General features: G+C 35.5%; 1 protein-coding gene and 1 long non-coding RNA gene across 5 annotated transcripts in view; one reads left to right on the top strand and one right to left on the bottom strand.

Annotated features, from left to right (window-relative positions):
• LOC309635829 overlaps positions 1-19,382 on the top strand; it is a 501,182-nt gene that overhangs the window by 328,058 nt on the left and 153,742 nt on the right. The gene's annotated exons all lie outside the window — the stretch shown is intronic.
• RTKN2 (rhotekin 2) overlaps positions 1-19,382 on the bottom strand; it is a 130,383-nt gene that overhangs the window by 69,109 nt on the left and 41,892 nt on the right. For all 4 annotated transcript variants that reach the window (XR_014249009.1, XR_014249010.1, XM_082407445.1 and 1 more), the window contains exons 7-9: positions 13,873-13,967; positions 3,361-3,467; positions 2,263-2,394 (exon numbers count right to left, since the gene is read on the bottom strand). Coding sequence is in view for 2 of the 4 variants with exons in the window: in XM_082407445.1 (XP_082263571.1) it covers positions 2,263-2,394; positions 3,361-3,467; positions 13,873-13,967 (334 nt within the window). In the remaining 2 variants the exon portion in view is untranslated. The remainder of the gene's footprint in view (positions 1-2,262; positions 2,395-3,360; positions 3,468-13,872; positions 13,968-19,382) is intronic.

Here is a 19,382-nt window from a genome sequence, read left to right as displayed (position 1 = left end):
AAGTGGATATGGAGATAGGGAAAAGTCTAATTTTGCCTTCCAAATCTAGTCTTGCAGTATGTCTATGAAGAAACAGAAAAACAATCCATGAATTTTTATCTATTTTTTTCTACCCATTAGGAAAGAGTAAGCCATATAATTTTACTTACTAGCTAAACAATTTCTATCTGATCTCTGAGTATGTTTTGTCACTTGTAAAACAGAAATAAGATACCTGTAAATCAGGGCTGACCTACACGCTCTGCCTCCCTTAAAGGGCTGAGATAGGTAAAATGAATACTTTGAAGACTGCTTTCAAATCAAACTTTTAAAATATCATTTGCTTAGATTACGTTTTAATTTGGTTTATAGCTATCCATATTCCATTGTACATCATGCAAGAAAAAAATTGGTAGGATTCCATTTTTACTACCTAGTGAAAATAAGGTTAGACAAAATCATCTATGTAGAACTCCAGCCAAAAATATTTAACATGAATCTAGCGAAACAATTAGTCAAAAACAGATTTGGGGACTTGCCTGGACTTTTCAAAAATGTCAGTGTAATAAAAACCAAAAAAAAAAAAAAGGCAAGAGAAGGGCACAATTTAGGTAAAAGGGAAACAAAAGACATAGTGATCAGATGCAATCTGTGACCCTTGATGGGGTCTTGGATAAAACAAAAAATAAAAATCAGAAAGAATATTTTGGGAATAACTGGGACAATTTGCTCTGTATCTTAGATAATATTATTTTATCAACAATAAATTTATTGAGTGTGATAATAATATTATGGTTATGAAAGAAATGTCCTTGTTTTCAGGAGAAACACGCTGACATATTCTAGGAAAGAAATATTATGCTGTGTGCTGCTTACTTTCAAGTGGTTCGGAAAAAAATTTTTTTTAACTAACTAGAGAGAAAGTAAATGTGGCAAAATGTTAATAGCTGAAGAATCAGGTGATGGGTATCAGGTTTTACTTTTCTATTCTTTCAATTTTTCTGTACATTTGAAATTTTCAAAAGACTATGGGGGGGAGTGAACACTGCATAAACAAAACAAAACAATGAAAAAATTGTATCAATTTTCCAATAATAAAATTATACTTTCATTAACCTAATTTTCTAAATGAAAATAAATTCACTATGTTATAATATTGAGGTATATTATTTAAGAGCAACATTAATCTTTCTTATACACAAAACAGATAAATTAAGTGGACTTAATTACATAGTAAAAGGTCTCACTGAAGAATTTCCTTTGAGTAAAAAGTAGTATCATTTCTAAAAGCAGGATAGAAACAGATCAAATGTTACTATTGCAAAGATCATAGAAATTAACTAAATCCTTATACATTAGCAGACCAGTATCTACATGTTTTTTCAGGACATATAACTTTACATTTTTCCTCAAAAGATAACTTAAAGGCAAGTAGAACATGTATCTTACAGTTAACAGATGTGATGGCTCATATTTTATCATATACTTCACTTCAACCACTCTGAAGGCAAGCAAAGTAAAAAAACTAAAACGATTAATTGCAGTCCATAGGCAGAAAACATGACATTCAACTCTAGAAATGCCATTTTAACTCTAGAGTAGGAATGCTATAAAAAGAGGGGGAAAAACCCTCTAATAAACACTAGACTTGGATGATAGATGAAAACAAATTTAAGATTGTGAGATAAAGAAAATAAGCCTGCCTTAGACTGAAAACTTCTCCTACAGATTTTTGGGTGAAAACTTTCTAACTAAAATTTTATAATCTCCTTTGTATCAAACCAGTATATTTATGTGTATGTGGTATTCTAAACAGAATGTGAGGCTTTCTTGTTCTGGCAGAAGGTTGAACAACTGCCCATTAACCACATAAGAAATCAGAAAGTATACTCAGGAATTTCTTTTTATGGGTTCATTTAAGTATTAACTAGAAAGAGCATCATTGTAACATGAGCTAACAATTTATGTTTTTATAGTCTCTTAATTAAATAAATTCCTAAAAAATTTAAATACCCTGTTAATGTGGAGTTACATTCTCTGCTTTAAAATCTATTTGCTAGTATAGATTTCCAATTACTATGTTTTCGTAGGAAATATATAGTATTTCCTTTACCAGATAAGCTCTATAAACAGAAAGAAAAATAAGAATATCTTTACGAACTAACCTAGTTTTAGCAGTCCTTCCCTTTTTGTAAATAAGATGACAACAGTGTGAATTGTAATAGAAAAGAACAAACTTCATAAAATGTTATACCTTTATTTTCAAAATAGCATTTTATTTACCTTGTTAATGGACACTACCAAAGCTGGTTCCACTTTACCTTCGATTTCTTCTGGAGTGTAAAAACAATAGAGTTTACACCCTCTTAAAACACAATACAACCTTCTCCAACTAATCAGACCTTCTACCATTTGCTGAAAAAGAAAAATCAAGAAACTCTCAACTTTAAATCATTATTTATCATCTTAACTCTAAATTCAACAAAATACTTGAATTAGCAAAGTTAGTTTTTTGAAATGTTTTAATGTGATACGAGTTACCCATTAATTTACTATACAATAAGTCAATAGCCCAAAGTAAAAAAGTAAGTTCGTATCAGAGAAGAAAGGTTTGGAATTCTCAAAAGCATTAAGCAAAATAGAGGTAATAATTATCACATAACTTTTATATACATAAAATCATAAATCAATGCAGTTTTAGAGAAGCTAGTCTATTAAAAATTAGTGATTGGAATTCCACAGCAATTCACGTAATGACTCAGGAAAAGTATAAAAATAACTGAATATTCAAAATAATTGAATATTCAAAATATTCCCTTACTGTTCTCAGAACACTGGAAAATGTTGACTTCCCTGTAAGAATGCAAATTTTCTTTCCTCTTAATGGAATCTTTTTTAAAAAGCTATTGATTCATTGAAGCCCATAATTAATTATTTACTGAATATAAATAACTATGGTTATAAATAAATTAGGAGTAGGTGGCACAGAGGCAGCTTTGGAAGCCCAGAGGCCTAAACTGTGCCAAAAGCTGTCTGCCAGAAAGGCCTTCATGTGAAAGGTGTTGAGCAGCCCTCATCAGTTTCCACAAGGAGTCCTCTGGTACTGATTATCCTGTTACTGCTATTAATGAAGCAGAGGAACCTGGAAGAGGTAGCCCCTTAGCCATCAAAACTGCATCAGACCCCTCCCCTTCCCTACCTTCTCACTCCCAGCTGCACCCTCCCCCCACATTTGATGTCTAACAAGGAGAAAACTGTCATTTAAGAGAAGACTTTATTAAAAAAAAAATACTTCACAATATCAGAATGCCAAACAACTGCCAGGATATTAAGATCAAAATTAGAGCTATAATTGTTGCAGGATATTTAAAGTTCTCTAACCTGCTGATTAAGAAATCCTGCAAACGCATCCTCAGCCATACAAGCTGGTTGAGCGACTAATCGGCAGCACATGTTACCATATAAGGGAAGCCAAAACGAAGACTCTTCTATTTAAATGAGAAAAAAATCAAGTTATAAATATATGTTTATTTAAGGTCATTATACATTTTGATTATTTTTACAATTTTTTTTGCTTTATATAAGAACATATGTAAAGGTTCATCCTGCTCAAATTACTGTATTCAATGACAAAATCAAATAAAAGAAAGCAGTCAGGACAGTAGGATATTAAACTGACAGTTTACAGCATGCTATCACCTGGAGTAGACATGGAACTTTTAGTCTCTTGATCTCTTGTTTGATCTTAAAGTAATTCATCAATGGAGGTAGTTCAGGGCACATAAGTAAACTCATGTAATTTAAAAAACATCCTAATAAAGTGATTTTTGTTTGTCAAATTCTACTTTTTGCTCTGATTTTCATTATAATAATTAGCAAAGTGATGCTCTGAATAAAACACTTCAGGGCACAACTTTATGATAAGAATTTAATAATAACTCTTTCGACCTTTCCCCTTGTCCCTTCCCTTACTGAACAACTCAGGTGTAAGCCATTATGTGGAGTCCACCACAATGGGTATCTGTGCCAGGAGTTGGGCAGGGGGCGGGCGGGAAGCAGTAGTGTGCCAGAGCTGGGTGCTGGGGGCAGTCAGGATAAGGAGGGTGAGTGGGAGAGCTGCCTGGCATGAGGAATCAGAGCCTGAAGGGGCTGAGGAGGACGGATCACATGGGGAATATAGAACCCAAAAGGGGTCTCTGCTCAGTGGCCAGCCTGGCGTGGGGAGGAGGGGCCCAGGTACAGTAAGGAGGGTATCTGTGTGCAGTGCTGCCCAAGTGAGGTGTCAGAGTCCAGGGAAATTAAGAAGAGTGTGGGGGGTGGTCCAGCCACAGGAGTCAGTTTGAGAGTAGCGAGGGGACCATTCACACAGTTGGTGACCCAGAACAGTGTGTCAGAGCACGGGGAGATGGAAATGCAAGCAGAGGGACAGCCGGGTATGGGGTGTCAGAGCACAGGCAGGCTGAGGACGGTGTTCACATGGGCTGAGGAGGGCAGCCCTGGGTGGGCTGTATGAGCCTGAGCAAGGTAAGGAGTATCCACGTGGGGCAAGGTGCAGCCCAGAAGGGGAGTCAGAGCCCCAGCAAGGAGAGAAAAGCAGTTATGTGAGAAAGATGGAAAAATGGTTGCCTTTAAGGAGACTGACCAAAGAATAAAAAGCATTAAAGATAATAGAAGACAGGTTTCTCACTGTCAGAGAAAGGAATTACAAATGTGCAGAATGAACTCTTTGGTATTGGATTAGAACTAGATATACTGGTGTGAACTCATGGTTTTCAACATACAGAGATTAAGAAATGCATGACATACAGAGTGAAGTGAGTCAGAAAGAGAAAAACAAATACCGTATGCTAACATACATATATGGAATCTAAAAAAAAAAAAAAAAAGATGGTTCTGAAGAACGTAGGGGCAGGACAGGAATAAAGATGCAGACATAGCGAATGGACTTGAGGACACAGGGAGGGGGAAGGGTAAGCTGGGATGAAGTGAGAGAGTGTCATGGACATATACACACTACCAAATGTAAAATAGATCGCTAGTGGGAAGCAGCCGCATAGCACAGGGAGATCAGCTTGGTGCTTTGTGACCACCTAGAGGGGTGGGATAGGGAGGGTGGGAGGGAGACGCAAGAAGGAGGGGATATGGGGATATATGTATATGTATAGCTGATTCACTTTGTTATACAGCAGAAACTAACACACCATTGTAAAGCAATTATACTCCAATAAAGATGTTAAAAAAAAAAAAAAAGAACAAATGCATGACAGGACTTCCCTGGTGGCGCAGTGGTTAAGAATCCGCCTGCCGATGCAGGGGACGTGGGTTCGAGCCCTGGTCCAGGAAGATCCCACATGCCGAGGAGCAACTAAGCCCGTGTGCCACAACTACTGAGCCTGAGCTCTGGAGCCTATGAGCCACAACTACTGAGCCTGCATGCCACAGCTACTGAAGACCACGCACCTAGAGCCCATGCTCTGCAACAAGAGAAGCCACCACAATGAGAAGCCCGTGCACTGCAACGAAGACCCAACACAGCCAAAAATAAATAAATTAATTAATTTTAAAAAAGAAATGCATGACAAAATATATATACATGTATGTCCACTGAGAGGGCTTAGGAAAAGTGACACCTAATAGTGACAGTCTAATAGCAATGAATATACCTATAGCTCAGATCATGTCTTCTAAATATTATTTCTATTAAAAAGAACCAGTCTTCCTTGGAGAAATGGATGACTCCAGGACTGGGGCAGGGAAAGTACATGATAAGCCTGAAATATCTTGTTATGCCTTAAGCAAGGAAGTACTCAGTGAATGAGGAGGACATGTAAAAAGACACAGAAGCCATCTTGAATGTGCTCCCATTGGCCAAAATGGAGACAATCTGAATCTTAAACAAGATATTAGCAGATTATAATGCACTGAATAAAACTGTAAAACATGAGTCCATGTTGATATAAATAAATCAATGAATAAGTTGAAAGTCTAATAAATATACTTAGATAGTTTCAAAGTATCCCCCTGCCACACACAAAACATGTATTAATTACAAAGAGGAAAACAAAAAGAGAAACTTAACAGTAGAGAAGCTTGACAGCCACCGCCCTAATCAAGTGAACATCATCAGTAATGGGGTGAATCAAAAGATGCCACCTGGGGCTTCCCTGGTGGCGCAGTGGTTGAGAATCTGCCTGCCAATGCAGGGGACACGGGTTCGAGCCCTGGTCTGGGAAGATCCCACATGCCGCGGAGCAACTGGGCCCGTGAGCCACAACTACTGAGCCTGCGCGTCTGGAGCCTGTGCTCCGCAAGAAGAGAGGCCGCGATAGTGAGAGGCCCGCGCACCGCGATTAAGAGTGGCCCCCGCTTGCCACAACTAGAGAAAGCCCTCGCACAGAAACGAAGACCCAACACAGCCATAAATAAATAAATAAATACTTTAAAAAAAATGGCTCCCATGTATCCATATTAAACTGCCCTTTAAAAAAAAAAAGATGCCACCTGATGGAACGTAATGAGAACGCAGCATCACCTCTGTGGTATTTCTGCCAAAGATGCATATCCTGAGTCTCAGCCCAAGAAAACATCAGATGAACCCAAACTGAGGGAACTTCTACAAAATAACTATGATGTTTACAAATGTCAAGGTTATGAAAGCCAAGGAATGACTGGAGAACTGATCTAAATGGAAAGAAACTAAAGAAGCATGATGATTAAATGCAATGCGTGAATCTGCACTGGATCCTTTTGTCATAAGGGACATTATTGGAGTAACATTTGAATGGTGTCTGTATTAGTAGAAACAATAGTAATGTATTAATGCTGACTTGAATAGCTGTAGTGATGTAGCCAGATGTCTTTTAGTAGGAACAGGTATTAACATATTTGGGAGTAATGAAGCATCAGGTAAGCAACTTGTTCTCATATATTTTTTGGGGAAAAAATCTTGATATTCAACTTTTAACTGTTCTGTAAGTCTGCAATTGTTTAAAAAAGTTCTTTCAAAAAACATTAAGATAGTCCTTTAATGTAGTGTGCAGGTAGGTATACAACCTTTATAACTGTATGGAAGGAAAGCACTGCATAATTTATTCTGTGTATCGGGGTGTAAATAAAAATGCAACATACGGTCCTATGTTCACACTGGACCACCACACAAAAAATATCTGTAAAGTTTTCACTGCACCCATGTTGGTAAGTGCCTATTAAATGACTAACCATTGGCTGTTACTATCATTGACCAAAAGGTCTTAGTAAGTCCAGAAAATAAAACATTTTTTGTAAAAATACAATTATTTAATATATAGAGGCAGTGTAGCCAAGGCTTGACACATCAGTTAAATGAAAAAGACCAGCGTAAATGAAGAGCACAAAGTTAAAACAAAAACAGTTTTTTAACAATTTACCTGCTCAACATTCTACTAAAGAATAGCATACCACAAATTGTCTGGGACTATTCAACTCTTTGTTAAAGCTGCTGTCTTTTAGAAACAAAGGGTTTGATCTGAGAGAAATAAGTGTATAAATACAATACAGTCAATGATTTAAAAATGCAGACATAAATAAATAAATGAGAATCTCCTTTTCTAAAATAGGCAGGAAACGAAATAAAAATTCTATAAAAGCATGCATCTACGTAATACAATTGAAATTACCGTTGTGATTTATGAGTTTAAAGTTTGAAAGCGAATTTCTTTACATAGCGAACCCAGATTTATGAATGGCTTGTTTTTAAGTTAGGATCCACCTCCTAAAGAAACAGAATCATAAATGATTAGTTTTTCAGACCAGTCACAATCAATAATGTATCTGGAACCTAAATACCACATGTAACAGTGTGCTTCTCTAGTAAAATAAGATCAGATTTCATGGCACACCAAGAAAAATAATTCCTTCCTCATTGCAAACCTTGAAAAGGGATACTGGATGTAAAATTCTTTGCTCTACAGATCACGTGCCACATACACTGCAATCACCTCTTACTTCCTACATAGGTTTCTCTACAGCTCATGACCACTGTGGAATAAAGCAGAGTCACGCTTCTTCTCCCTACTTCTGACAAGAAATACAGCATCTAGGCTATTCACTTAACTTGCCCGAGTATCAATTTCTCATTCTTAAAATACTACCTATTAAGTACTACGGTTGCTGTGAAATCACATAAGATAATGTGTGCATGACATTTATCGCTGTGTCTGGCATGTAACAGATGCTTCTCATAATTTCATATCCAGGGCACTCTCACTCCCCAAACCATATCCTTTCCATTTCTCAATGCTGTCTTTCTGCCCTTGTGCAACACATTTAATCAAAATACTTAATTCTTCTTTTCTAACCAAAGGTGGTATTAGGACAAGATGAAATGAAACAGGAAGTGAAAGAGCAGTTTGACTTTTCATTACTTAAAGATTTTATCTAATTCATCTGTAGTTTCAGATGGGGAGCAAAATGGAGTTTAAAAACGACAGCAACAACAAAAACAAAACACAGGCAAGAGAAAGAATCGATAACATCTCAGTTCTGTGTGAGTCAATCTTTACAATGTGGTTTCATTGTTTTATAAAAAGTATAAAAATTTCTTGATGACAAATATAAGCCTTAAGATATCATTTTGGCTTTTTCCTTCAACTAGTACAAGTAATAAAGTTGAGTTATAAATTTCAAAAATCTTGTATTTCCTCTTTATTTTATAGTATTTGGTAGACACTGACATAAATTTATTTAGGAAACCCTATTAAACATAGATTTATTAATGAATAAATCAGAGGGTGGCTTTTTTCTGTATAAAATTTTGTTTCTTTTTAATTACAAGCTTTCTTTTTTTTTCCCAAATATAATTGATTTACAAGATTTTAATTTACATACATTTCTAGAGATACACCTATCACATCAAAAGGGTTAGGCATATAGGTTAGTGTTCTTAAAATTTTTTTCTGTGGAATCTACAAGTTCCAGTGTCAACAGTTTTTGGGTGTTATTGCTGTAAGCACAGGTCTTTTCACAGTCTTTAACATGCTAGTCTTTATTGTGTTTCTCAAAGAAAGAAGTATACCACATAGCTCCCATGCTTATTTGCTCAGGAGCATTTTATTAAAGGAGAATCTAGTAATATCTTATAGAACACTGAAGACAAGTGACACTGCTAAAATCGATGATTTCTTTGTGAATTTTATTCCTTTCCACAACCTCTCAGGTGACTTGGTTGAAAGAATGGGACCTTTCATCATCAATTCCATTATTCACACATCGATAGTATTTTGAGTCTTTAGGTGCTTTATCAGTAATCATGCCTAACCTGAATGTGCAGAAAGAGCACAGCCTTTCCTGGATTACTTAAAGTCTGGCTCGACCACTGGCTAGCTACATAAATTCTCTAAGCTGTATTTTACTCATTTGTAAAATATAAATGATAACAAAATGAGGAACTTGTGAAAGCACAGAGCTAGCCAGTGCTAGAACTAGAATACGAATCTAAAGGCTGATGGCTCCACAGTCTCCACTATTAATCACTTCACTGTGATGCTCCCTTATAACTACGTCTCACAGAGACTAAGAATAAAAACTGCTTCAACAGTGTTCATTTATTTATTTATATTTTATTGTGGTAAGAACATGTAATAGGAGATCTACTCTCTTAACAGATTTTTAGTGTACAATACAGTATAGTTAACAAATGTTATAATGTTGTACAGCAGATCTCTAGCACTTATTCATCTTGTATAACTGAAGCTTTAGATCTGTTTATTAGCAGCTCCTCCTTTCTCCTTCTCCTAGCCCCTAGGAACTGCCATTCGACTCTCTGCTTCTAATAGTTTGTCTACTTTAGATACCTCATATAAGTGGAATCAGGTAGTATTTGTCCTTCTGTGACTGGATGTTTCAGTTAGCATAATGTCCTCAAGGATCATTCATGTTGTCACATATTGCAGAATTTCATTTTTCAAGGCTGAATAATATTTCAATGAACAATGTCTGGCACATAATAGGCACTCAACATATGGTGATAATATTGGTAATTCTAGAGAACTAACACAAATGGAATTAAACTTAATTTGCCAAGTTTTCCAATAAAACTGACAATGCTAATACTATTGCAAACTTCAAGTTTTGGGTGATAGAAGGCTTGATTAGATTGTTCAGACCAATCTTCCCACTGAAAACTACTAAAAATGCTGAACCAAATATATTTAAAAACTTTTCCCCAGAGCAACAAAGAGGTAACAAAACTATAATAAACTACCAGTACAAATTTGATAAATGAGAACCAGTGAGTTAAATGAGCACAGAAGCTGTGTTTGTCCTGAGAGCATTTGCCAATCCCAGCAAATCTCAATTTATGACTTAATGATCCTGCAAGACGAGGGAAGCAGAACAGAAATCACAGTCTAGGACCTGAACAATGTAGGCAGATTAATGGGAGGATTCTCCTCATATTAAACTGATATCCCAAAGGAATCACCAACAGGGTAGTGGTGAACCATAAGCAAACCAACCTAACTGCCCAGGATTCCCATTGCCTGGAGGTAGGGATGAAGGGATGCAGAGAAACTCAGACACGGTCTTTGGATAAAGTAAGCCCAGAATGATAGTCTCCCCAGGTGCCTGCGAGAAGCAAACAGAGACACCGAGCATTAATTTATTCCTCTATGTAGACTTTCAATTACAATGACAAGCACATGAAGATAACTAGACATGCAAGGAATTGAGACATCATGAGTGAGAACCAGTTAAAAAAAAAAAAAAGAGAAACTGATCAAGAAAGACTTTATATATCTGAATCATTAGCCATAGACTATAAAACAGCTATGCCTACTCTTTTAATAAAAACCTAAAAGATAATATTAACAATATACGCAGAGAATAAAAAGTGAAAAGTAGCATAGCAGATTTGAAAAAGTCAAACAGAACTTCTAGAAATAAGAAGTACAATAAGTGAAATGAAGAACTTGGTATACAGATTTATCAGCAGATCAGACAGAGCTGCAAAGAGAATAAAGGAAATAGAAGATAGTGCATTAAAAATCCAGAAAAGCAGCAAAGACAGACAAAAAGATGAGGAATACATCATAAAGGGTACTAAACATAGAGGATACAGTCAGAAAGACTAACATAGGTTTACTAGGAATGTTACAGGGAGAAAGGCAAGAGAATGGATCAGAGGCTGCCTGAATAGATAAGTAAGATTTTGTCCAGAAATAACGAAAGACATCCATCAATTTAAAGAAGTTCAAGGATTTCCAAAAGCAGCATAAATAAAATTAAATTCTACACCTATAGCATGGTGAAACTTCAGAAAACCAAAGACAGAGAGAAAATAAAAAGTTACCTTCACAGAAGCAACACACTGACAAATGATTTTCGACAGCCAGTACAAGATGCCAGAAGGTACTGGAATTATATCTTTAATATTCACAAAGTAAAATATTAAAGTGCCGAACTTCTACAGCATGTAAAAAATATCTTTCAAGAATGAAGCTAAACAAAGTCATCTTCAGACATACACAAAGAACTAAGAAGTATGATATTAGCAGAACATACTAAAATAAATTCTAAGGATTACACTTCAAGCAGCAGGAAAATAATCCCAGATGTAAGGTATAAGACACAAGCAGTACATGGAAACATGCAGGCAAATCTAAATAAATATTAAGTGTATAAAACATCTTGTGAAATTTAAAAACCAAACAGAATTATAATATATAACAACAGCACATAGGTCAAAGAAATGGAGTTTATTCTAAAGTCCTTGCAGGATCTGAGAAAAAGGTAAAATTATCTTTTAATTTTAGACTTAAGTATGATTAATAAAATTTCTAGAGGTAATGTCTGAAAGATGAGAAAAAGAATTATAACTTTAATTAGAACAAGGAAAAACTGAAATGATAAAACTATCAATCCTTAAAGACACAAGAAAGAGAAAACCACCATGGAATAAGTAAGACAAACAGAAAACAGAATATGATGGTAGATTTAAACTCAAATACTTAATATCATATAATATGGGTTATAAACTATTTGATATTGAATGTAAAATACTGGTTTGATTTATATTGGTTTTTAATATACAACCATCATAGACCAGAGATATCTCTCTCTAGTCAATGTTTTTGTCAGTGTTTACACATATATTGACATAACATATACTGACGTAACAAGTGATCCACAGAACCACTCTTGCCTACCTTCTGTTGGTAGCAAGCAGAGGATACACGGGAAGGTAGGGCTAAATTAATCTTAAACCTTTTTCTCTAGATGATAATTTGTAGTTATAGTTTATTAAAAAGAAATATATAGCAAGGTGAAGAAGGGAGGTAAGTGATTAGAAGATTTGTAAAACAGCAGGAGCACTCTCCACGCTCCAAGATTATTTTTACCTATGATGAAAAATATAGAGTAGCGTTGGTAAAGTGGTTTAGAAATATGATTTGGGTTACTTATTCTTTTTCATTTTTTGAAGTATAATAAATAAAATTATATACTACCTTCCTTATACCATTTGTTGTAAAGATAGATGGCTCTGTACATTTTTTAAGTTTCGCACTAAAAAATTACATTCAAAATAGAGGAAAGTTCATAAAATATAAATGTATGGTTTAACAAATAATTATGAGATGAATATGTGCATAACCATCTCTGTGTCAAGAAATAAAACATTGGCAACACTACCTCTCCTCAGTTACCTAGGTGTAAATATGACCCAAGTTGTATGGTATTCACTTCCTTGTGTTCTTTATGGTTTTACCACTTATGTGTGCTTCCCTAAAAAATATAATTTAGCTCTTACTGGTTTGAACTTGATGTAGATGGAATCATATTATGTCTCCTTAGTGACTTTTTGCTCATCATCAAAATTTTTTTATGTATGTTAAAATTTTTTTGTCAAGTTTTGGAGAAAAACATAAATTTTCCTGTGTAAACACTGACAAAAATATTGGCTAGTGAGAGATATCTCTGGTCTATGTTGGTTGTATGTTAAAAACTAAGATAAATCAAACCCCAATAAATCAAATGCTTTAAGCCTTAAACTTATACAGTAATGTATGGCAATTATTTCTCAATAAAACTGAAAAAAATACCCAAAACCAAGAGGCATTCTCCCAGGGAACAACATTCCGTCCGGTATGCCATTGTTTATTAAAGAAATGCGTGCATGCATTGCATTCTTGCTACATGTATACATATTTTTTGTGATAGAGATTTTATTACATATTTAGTAAGAGACAAAGAAGGTTAATGAAACATATCACCTGGCCCAATTAATAAAAATTCTCATCAGACTTTACATGGTAATTCTATTTTTAATTTTTTGAAGAATGACCACACTGTTTTCCATAGTGGTTGTACCATTTTACGTTTCCATCAGCAGTGCACAATGGTTCCAGTTTGTCCACATCCTGGCCAACACTCGTTGCTTTGTTTCTTTTTATTTATTTATTTTTAATAATGGCCATCCTAATGGGTGTGAAGTGGTTTCTCATTGTGGTTTTGATTTGTGTTTTCCTAAGGATTAATGATCTTGAGTACCTCTTCATGCTTTTACTGACTTCCTCAATTTCAAATTTAAAAATAAGATACATCTTTGACAACTAGAAGAGTGGTAAAGTCACCAATTTCAAGTCAAAGACAAGGATTCAGAATATGCAAAACCTTTCTGTTCTCTCCAAGCAAGCCTCACAAACAAATCTCTAGCAAACAGTAGAAAGAGAAAAATAAACTTTCTGCTTTTGGGGAAAAGGGACAGACATATTTTCAAGAATCCACAGAGTCACTCGTGCCTACATTATTTAAGCCAATAACCACTTCAGGGGAACATATTAAAATTAGAAATTATTACTGTCACCACACACATATTGACATAACATGTATAATAAGTAAAATATAGACTGTACTTACCATCCCCATTAATAGACAGATTATGGGTCTTGAAGCTATTCTCAGCACTTTCCAAGCTCAGTGTAGTATGAGCTAGCAAACTGTACTTTGCACCACTAATAGTGAGAAAAAAGACATGTTTTAAGTATTTTAGTATATTTTCCACTACATAAAATATTTAGATGTTCAACAACAACAAAATAAACAACCCGATTAAAAAACGGGCAAAGGTCTTAAACAGACATTTCTCCAAAGAAAATATACAAATGGCCAATAAAAACATGAAGAGGTACTCAAGATCATTAATCCTTAGGAAAACACTAATCAAAACCACAATGAGAAACCACTTCACACCCATTAGGATGGCCATTATTAAAATAAATAAATAAAAAGAAACAAAGCAACGAGTGTTGGCCAGGATGTGGACAAACTGGAACCATTGTGCACTGCTGATGGAAACGTAAAATGGTACAACCACTATGGAAAACAGTGTGGTCATTCTTCAAAAAATTAAAAATAGAATTACCATGTAAAGTCTGATGAGAATTTTTATTAATTGGGCCAGGTGATATGTTTCATTAACCTTCTTTGTCTCTTACTAAATATGTAATAAAATCTCTATCACATAAAATATGTATACATGTAGCAAGAATGCAATGCATGCACGCACTTCTTTAATAAACAATGTTATACCGGACGGAATGTTGTTCCCTGGGAGAATGCCTCTTGGTTTTGGGTATTTTTTTCAGTTTTATTGAGAAGTAATTGCCATACATTACTGTATAAGTTTAAGGCTTAAAGCATTTGATTTATTGGTTTGATTTATCTTAGTTTTTAATATACAACCAACATAGACCAGAGATCTCTCTCACCAGCCAATGTTTTTTGTCAGTGTTTACACAGGAAAATTTATGTTTCTTTCTCCAAAACTCAACAAAAAAATTTTAACAAAACAATGCATGAGTAGAATTTTAAGTTACATTCTGAATATGATTGGTATAATTCAGACTCCTATGTAGATTACTGGGGAAGTCCACTAAGTATCAACAAATCTCCACTGTTGCTAGAGCTAAGAGGCACTAGCCTCATTCTCAGTGTGGGCCATTCTCTGCTATTTTCACTTATCCTGAACAAATTTCTATAGTGCCTTCCATAATTAGCTCTTATTTTTCCCTACTGTTACATAAAAAGTGCCCCCCCAAAGTGGAAGAAGTATTTTAAAAAACTGTGGAGAAAGAATAGGAGCAATTGAGAACAGCAATTAGAATGGAAGAGTAAATATTACTACACACAAAACTGCCTATTAACAATCATATGAGTTGTTTGGTGATCAGGGCATAATGTGTTAAACATGATCTCAACATGATAATTTGTCACTGATACATAGGTTTTATGCAACTACATTACAATTTTTCCTACTTAAAATAATGGTAAATAGACTCCCTATCAGCATTTTAGTGCAAAATATGTTATTTTCAGGAACAGATTATTGACAGTAAGTGGATAAGTGATGCTAGGTGTATCTGACAAACAACAAGACGGCTGTGTGGCTGGAGTACAGTGAGGGAGAGTAAGACAAGATGTCTAAAAGGTAAGAAGGGGCAGACACTCTACACTGCAGTAGGGCATGCCCTGTAGAGCACGATAAGGACCCTGGATTTTATTCTGAGTGAGATGGGAAGCAAGTGGTAGATTTGGAGCAGAGGCATATGCTATGATATGACTTGTATTTTTAAATGATCCCTCTGGCTGCCATGTTGAGAACAGACCACAGAGGCCAAGAGTGAAAATGGTAATGCCAACTAGAAAGCTACTGCACCTCACCAGTCCAGAGCTGATGCAGGCCCGGAACAGGGTGGTAGTTGATGGGGTGGTGAGAAGTGGTAAGATTCCTGATATAGTCTTAAAGTTGACCCAATGTGGTCATGGGAGGTCAAAGAAAGGACAGAGTCAAGGACAACTCCAAGGCTTTTGGCCTGAGCAACTAGAAAAAGCGAATTGTCATTAACTGCAAGGAGGCTGACTGAGAGAACGGATATGGGAAGTAAGAATTTAGTTTTGAACAGATTAAGTTTGAGAATGGGCTGTAGGGTAGGCAGGTGGATATATGAATCTGCAGTTAGGAGAGGAAAAACTATTCAAGAAATTAAATTTGGGAGTTACCAGTATATAGATGAAATTTAATGAAAGTTAGTTAAATAAAATGTGTGAACTGAATATTGGGACACAAGTACTCCATCATTTCAGATTAAGTTGAAGAGCAATGAACAAAGGAGACAGGCAAGGGACAGTCACTGAGGCAGAAGAGAAACCCCGAAAGTGGTATCCTGGAAGCCAAGTTCAAAAAGTGTTTCAGGAGAGTGATCAGTTGTGTTGAATAATGCTGAAAGGTCCAGGAGGAGGAATAATGATAAATGACCATGGTATTTGGCAACATGTAGATCACTGCTGACCTTGGCAAGAGCAGTTTCTGAACGATGGATGAAACTTGACTGAAATGGTTCAAGAGAGAATGGGAGGACAAAAAGTGGAGATAGAGAATATAAAAAACTTTTCTGTGAAGGATAGCTGTGAAATGGGGCAGAAGAAATGTGAGGTATTTCAGCATGTTTGTATGTTTTTGGAAATGATGCAGGAGAAGAAAAACTGAAGATGTAGTAGGAGGGGGGGACGTGCAGGAGCCTACTTCTGCGTACTTGAGAAGATGGGATCTAGTGTACAGGTAGGTGGCCTCAGATGGAGCAAAGGCAGTTACAAGGAAGGAAAGCAGCAAATAAAGATACAGATGCAGGTAGGCTGATGGATTTGGTTGATGGAGGACATGCAAGTTCTCTTCTGATTACTTCAGCAGAATCAGTGATATAGGAAATGAAGTCATCAGCTTTGAATAATGAGTGGAGAGGAGTGGGTATTGGAGGTTTCATAAGAGAGAGTGACACAATGTGAAATACTCTGACGAGAGGTAAAGTGGAGGGCTACAGACACTTAGTAGGATTGCGCATACTGGAACTCACTTAAGGTTAGTGATCCCTCTAAAGTGAGACCAGTCAGTATGACTGTTTTCTCCAGGTTCCTCATCTACTCCTTGTGAGTGCAGGGGTAGAAGAGCTAAAGGCAGGATTTTACCAAGGTTGAAGTTTTTCCAAGGTAAGTATGACAAAAGGAGAGAAATGCTAGGAAAGAACAAAATGGTAAATCATGGAACTTCAGCTAAGTTGGAGTCAGAGTACTGAAAGGAGAAAGCTGGAAAGGTGGGAGGTGGTAGATAGTGTGGGACACTACTACAGAGACCAGACAAGATCTAGGGTACAATTGTGGGGTGGATGGCTAAAATAGGTACGAGAACAAGATCAATGGAGGCAAGGAGGTCATCAAACTTAGAGGTCAAGGTATTAGATGGACAGTCTATATGTATTTTAAATCCAACAAGAAAAATACCTGAAATAGTGAGAGGCAGAGACTGGGAGAGAAAGAGAATGAAGATACTTTGTGTTTTATATTTAGCAGTGATGTAATTTATTCTCGCTGACCACTAAAAACATTAGAGTATGCGTCACTTCAGGAATAGCATCATTTCCATACACAGTGCAGTATGAAATACTGCTTTTAGTGCACACAGGAAGTAGCTATGTTACAGGCTGTGCATTTGCACTGAGTGCGCTGGAGAGGTGACAACCTGTGTGGCAGAAGAGGCTAAAATTATGTGATGACCCAAGTATATGTTTAATTTTTTTCTCAGGCCTTAAAAAGTAATTGTAACTAAGACATCTTTTCCTCAACTACTTTACGGTAAACATGTAATACATTTGCCTCTATTTCCAATGAATTACACATCTTAAAATAACAATACAAAAAAAATTATTGATAACCTCCCCTAAGAATAAGCTACGAGAGAGACAGTTGGTAGATAGTGGTCATTAAAATGATCATGTGAAGACTCTGTAATAACTCAAGAAGAAAATGTGTGTGTGTATATATATGCATGTATATGAATGTGTAGTGTAATTATGAATATCTATCCCCCAAAGCTAGGAATTTTAAAACCTGGAGGAAAAATATCAGTTCAAAATTATAAAAAGTATTTGATTTAGGGTGAACTATGAATACATTTTTTTCTCTTCTAGATTCTATTACTCAAGTTTATATTACTTTTGTAATGAAATAATAAATGCCGTAGGATTTGTGAAGTGGTAGTAGGATGAAAACCTCCCCCCAAAATCAGAGACATGCAAAGCTTTGTAATACTACATCTACCTACGTGCAGTTTAAGGCGCTTTAACAAGCAATATCTTTAACAGTTCACAATAACTACTTAAGGTAGGCAGGGCAGATATTTCGGTCCATATTTTCAAATGATGAAACTGAAGTTCAGAGAATGTAATTGACTTGCCTGTAACTAGCAAGTGGTACACTGGAAACAGAATCCCACTATACTTTACTTACTACCTTCATACTTCCTTAAGAATTTTGAGTGCAGGAAACATGACTTACTAACGTTTAAATCCAAAGTACCACGTGACATAACTGCTGAATTATCATTTCTAAGATGATTAAATGAATGAATAAACAAAATTATACCCAATAGGTGAGTAATTCCTTAGTTATTTTTGAACACTGCATTATCTTTCACACTACCAAACCATTAACACCACTGTTCCTCAAAACATAAATAATCCACTTATTCTGCACAAGGATATTTGTTTTGTAACTTCAATCTAATTTAAAATGTAGTATAGTGGCTTATTTTTTTTAATACACATTTTTGTCCAGTAAATAATCACAATTTTACTAGTTTTCACAATTGTTTAAAATTACAATTTATACAATGAAGAATAATGTACTAAATGGTTCTCAAGGAGCATAAAATAGTTAATTCAGCTATTAGAAACACTGGGAAAATCTAGCTACAGGAATTTCAGTAAGCTAAATTCCACAAATAAAATGAGTAAATGAATCACACCAGGGAGCATGCTAAAAATTACCAAAAATGTTCACTGTCTTCTTTCAGATCAAACAATACTTTATGATGATATTTCAAGTTACTTCATTTTTAAACCATGACTAATTACAATGCCAATGCTTCCAAAATCAACAATGATCTCAGTTTTAAAACATTCTTGCCAGGATAACGTTTTCTTACTAAAACATTACTCTCATTCTTCTTAGCCAACCCTAATATTGAGTTCCCAAAAGTTTAATCAGCTACATTTTTTTTAAAACAAATAGGCCAATTGTTGTAACATTTGATGGAGCGGGGGTTCCAAAAATGTTATGAAAAAATAAATGACTACCTTAAACGGTAGTCTGAAAAAAATGCACTCTTTTGTCAGGAAGAACAGCTATATTTGGGCACATGCCATATTATTAGAGAAGATATAGTTTGCACATTTTGGTTAAAAATTAAAAGCTATATTAGGAATCTTCTCATTGAACTAGATCACTATTAAAGAAATAAAAATTGATCCTCTTATGCATTGTGATTACTAATGCTATTCTCAAACTCCTATCAGGGTGCTGAAGTGGTCAGTTAA

Source organism: Balaenoptera borealis, assembly GCF_965194805.1.
Source record: "Balaenoptera borealis genome assembly, chromosome: 10".
Lineage (NCBI taxonomy): Eukaryota > Metazoa > Chordata > Mammalia > Artiodactyla > Balaenopteridae > Balaenoptera > Balaenoptera borealis.
Note: the sequence above shows the minus strand (reverse complement) of the source record. Positions and strands in the feature narration are given on the sequence as shown.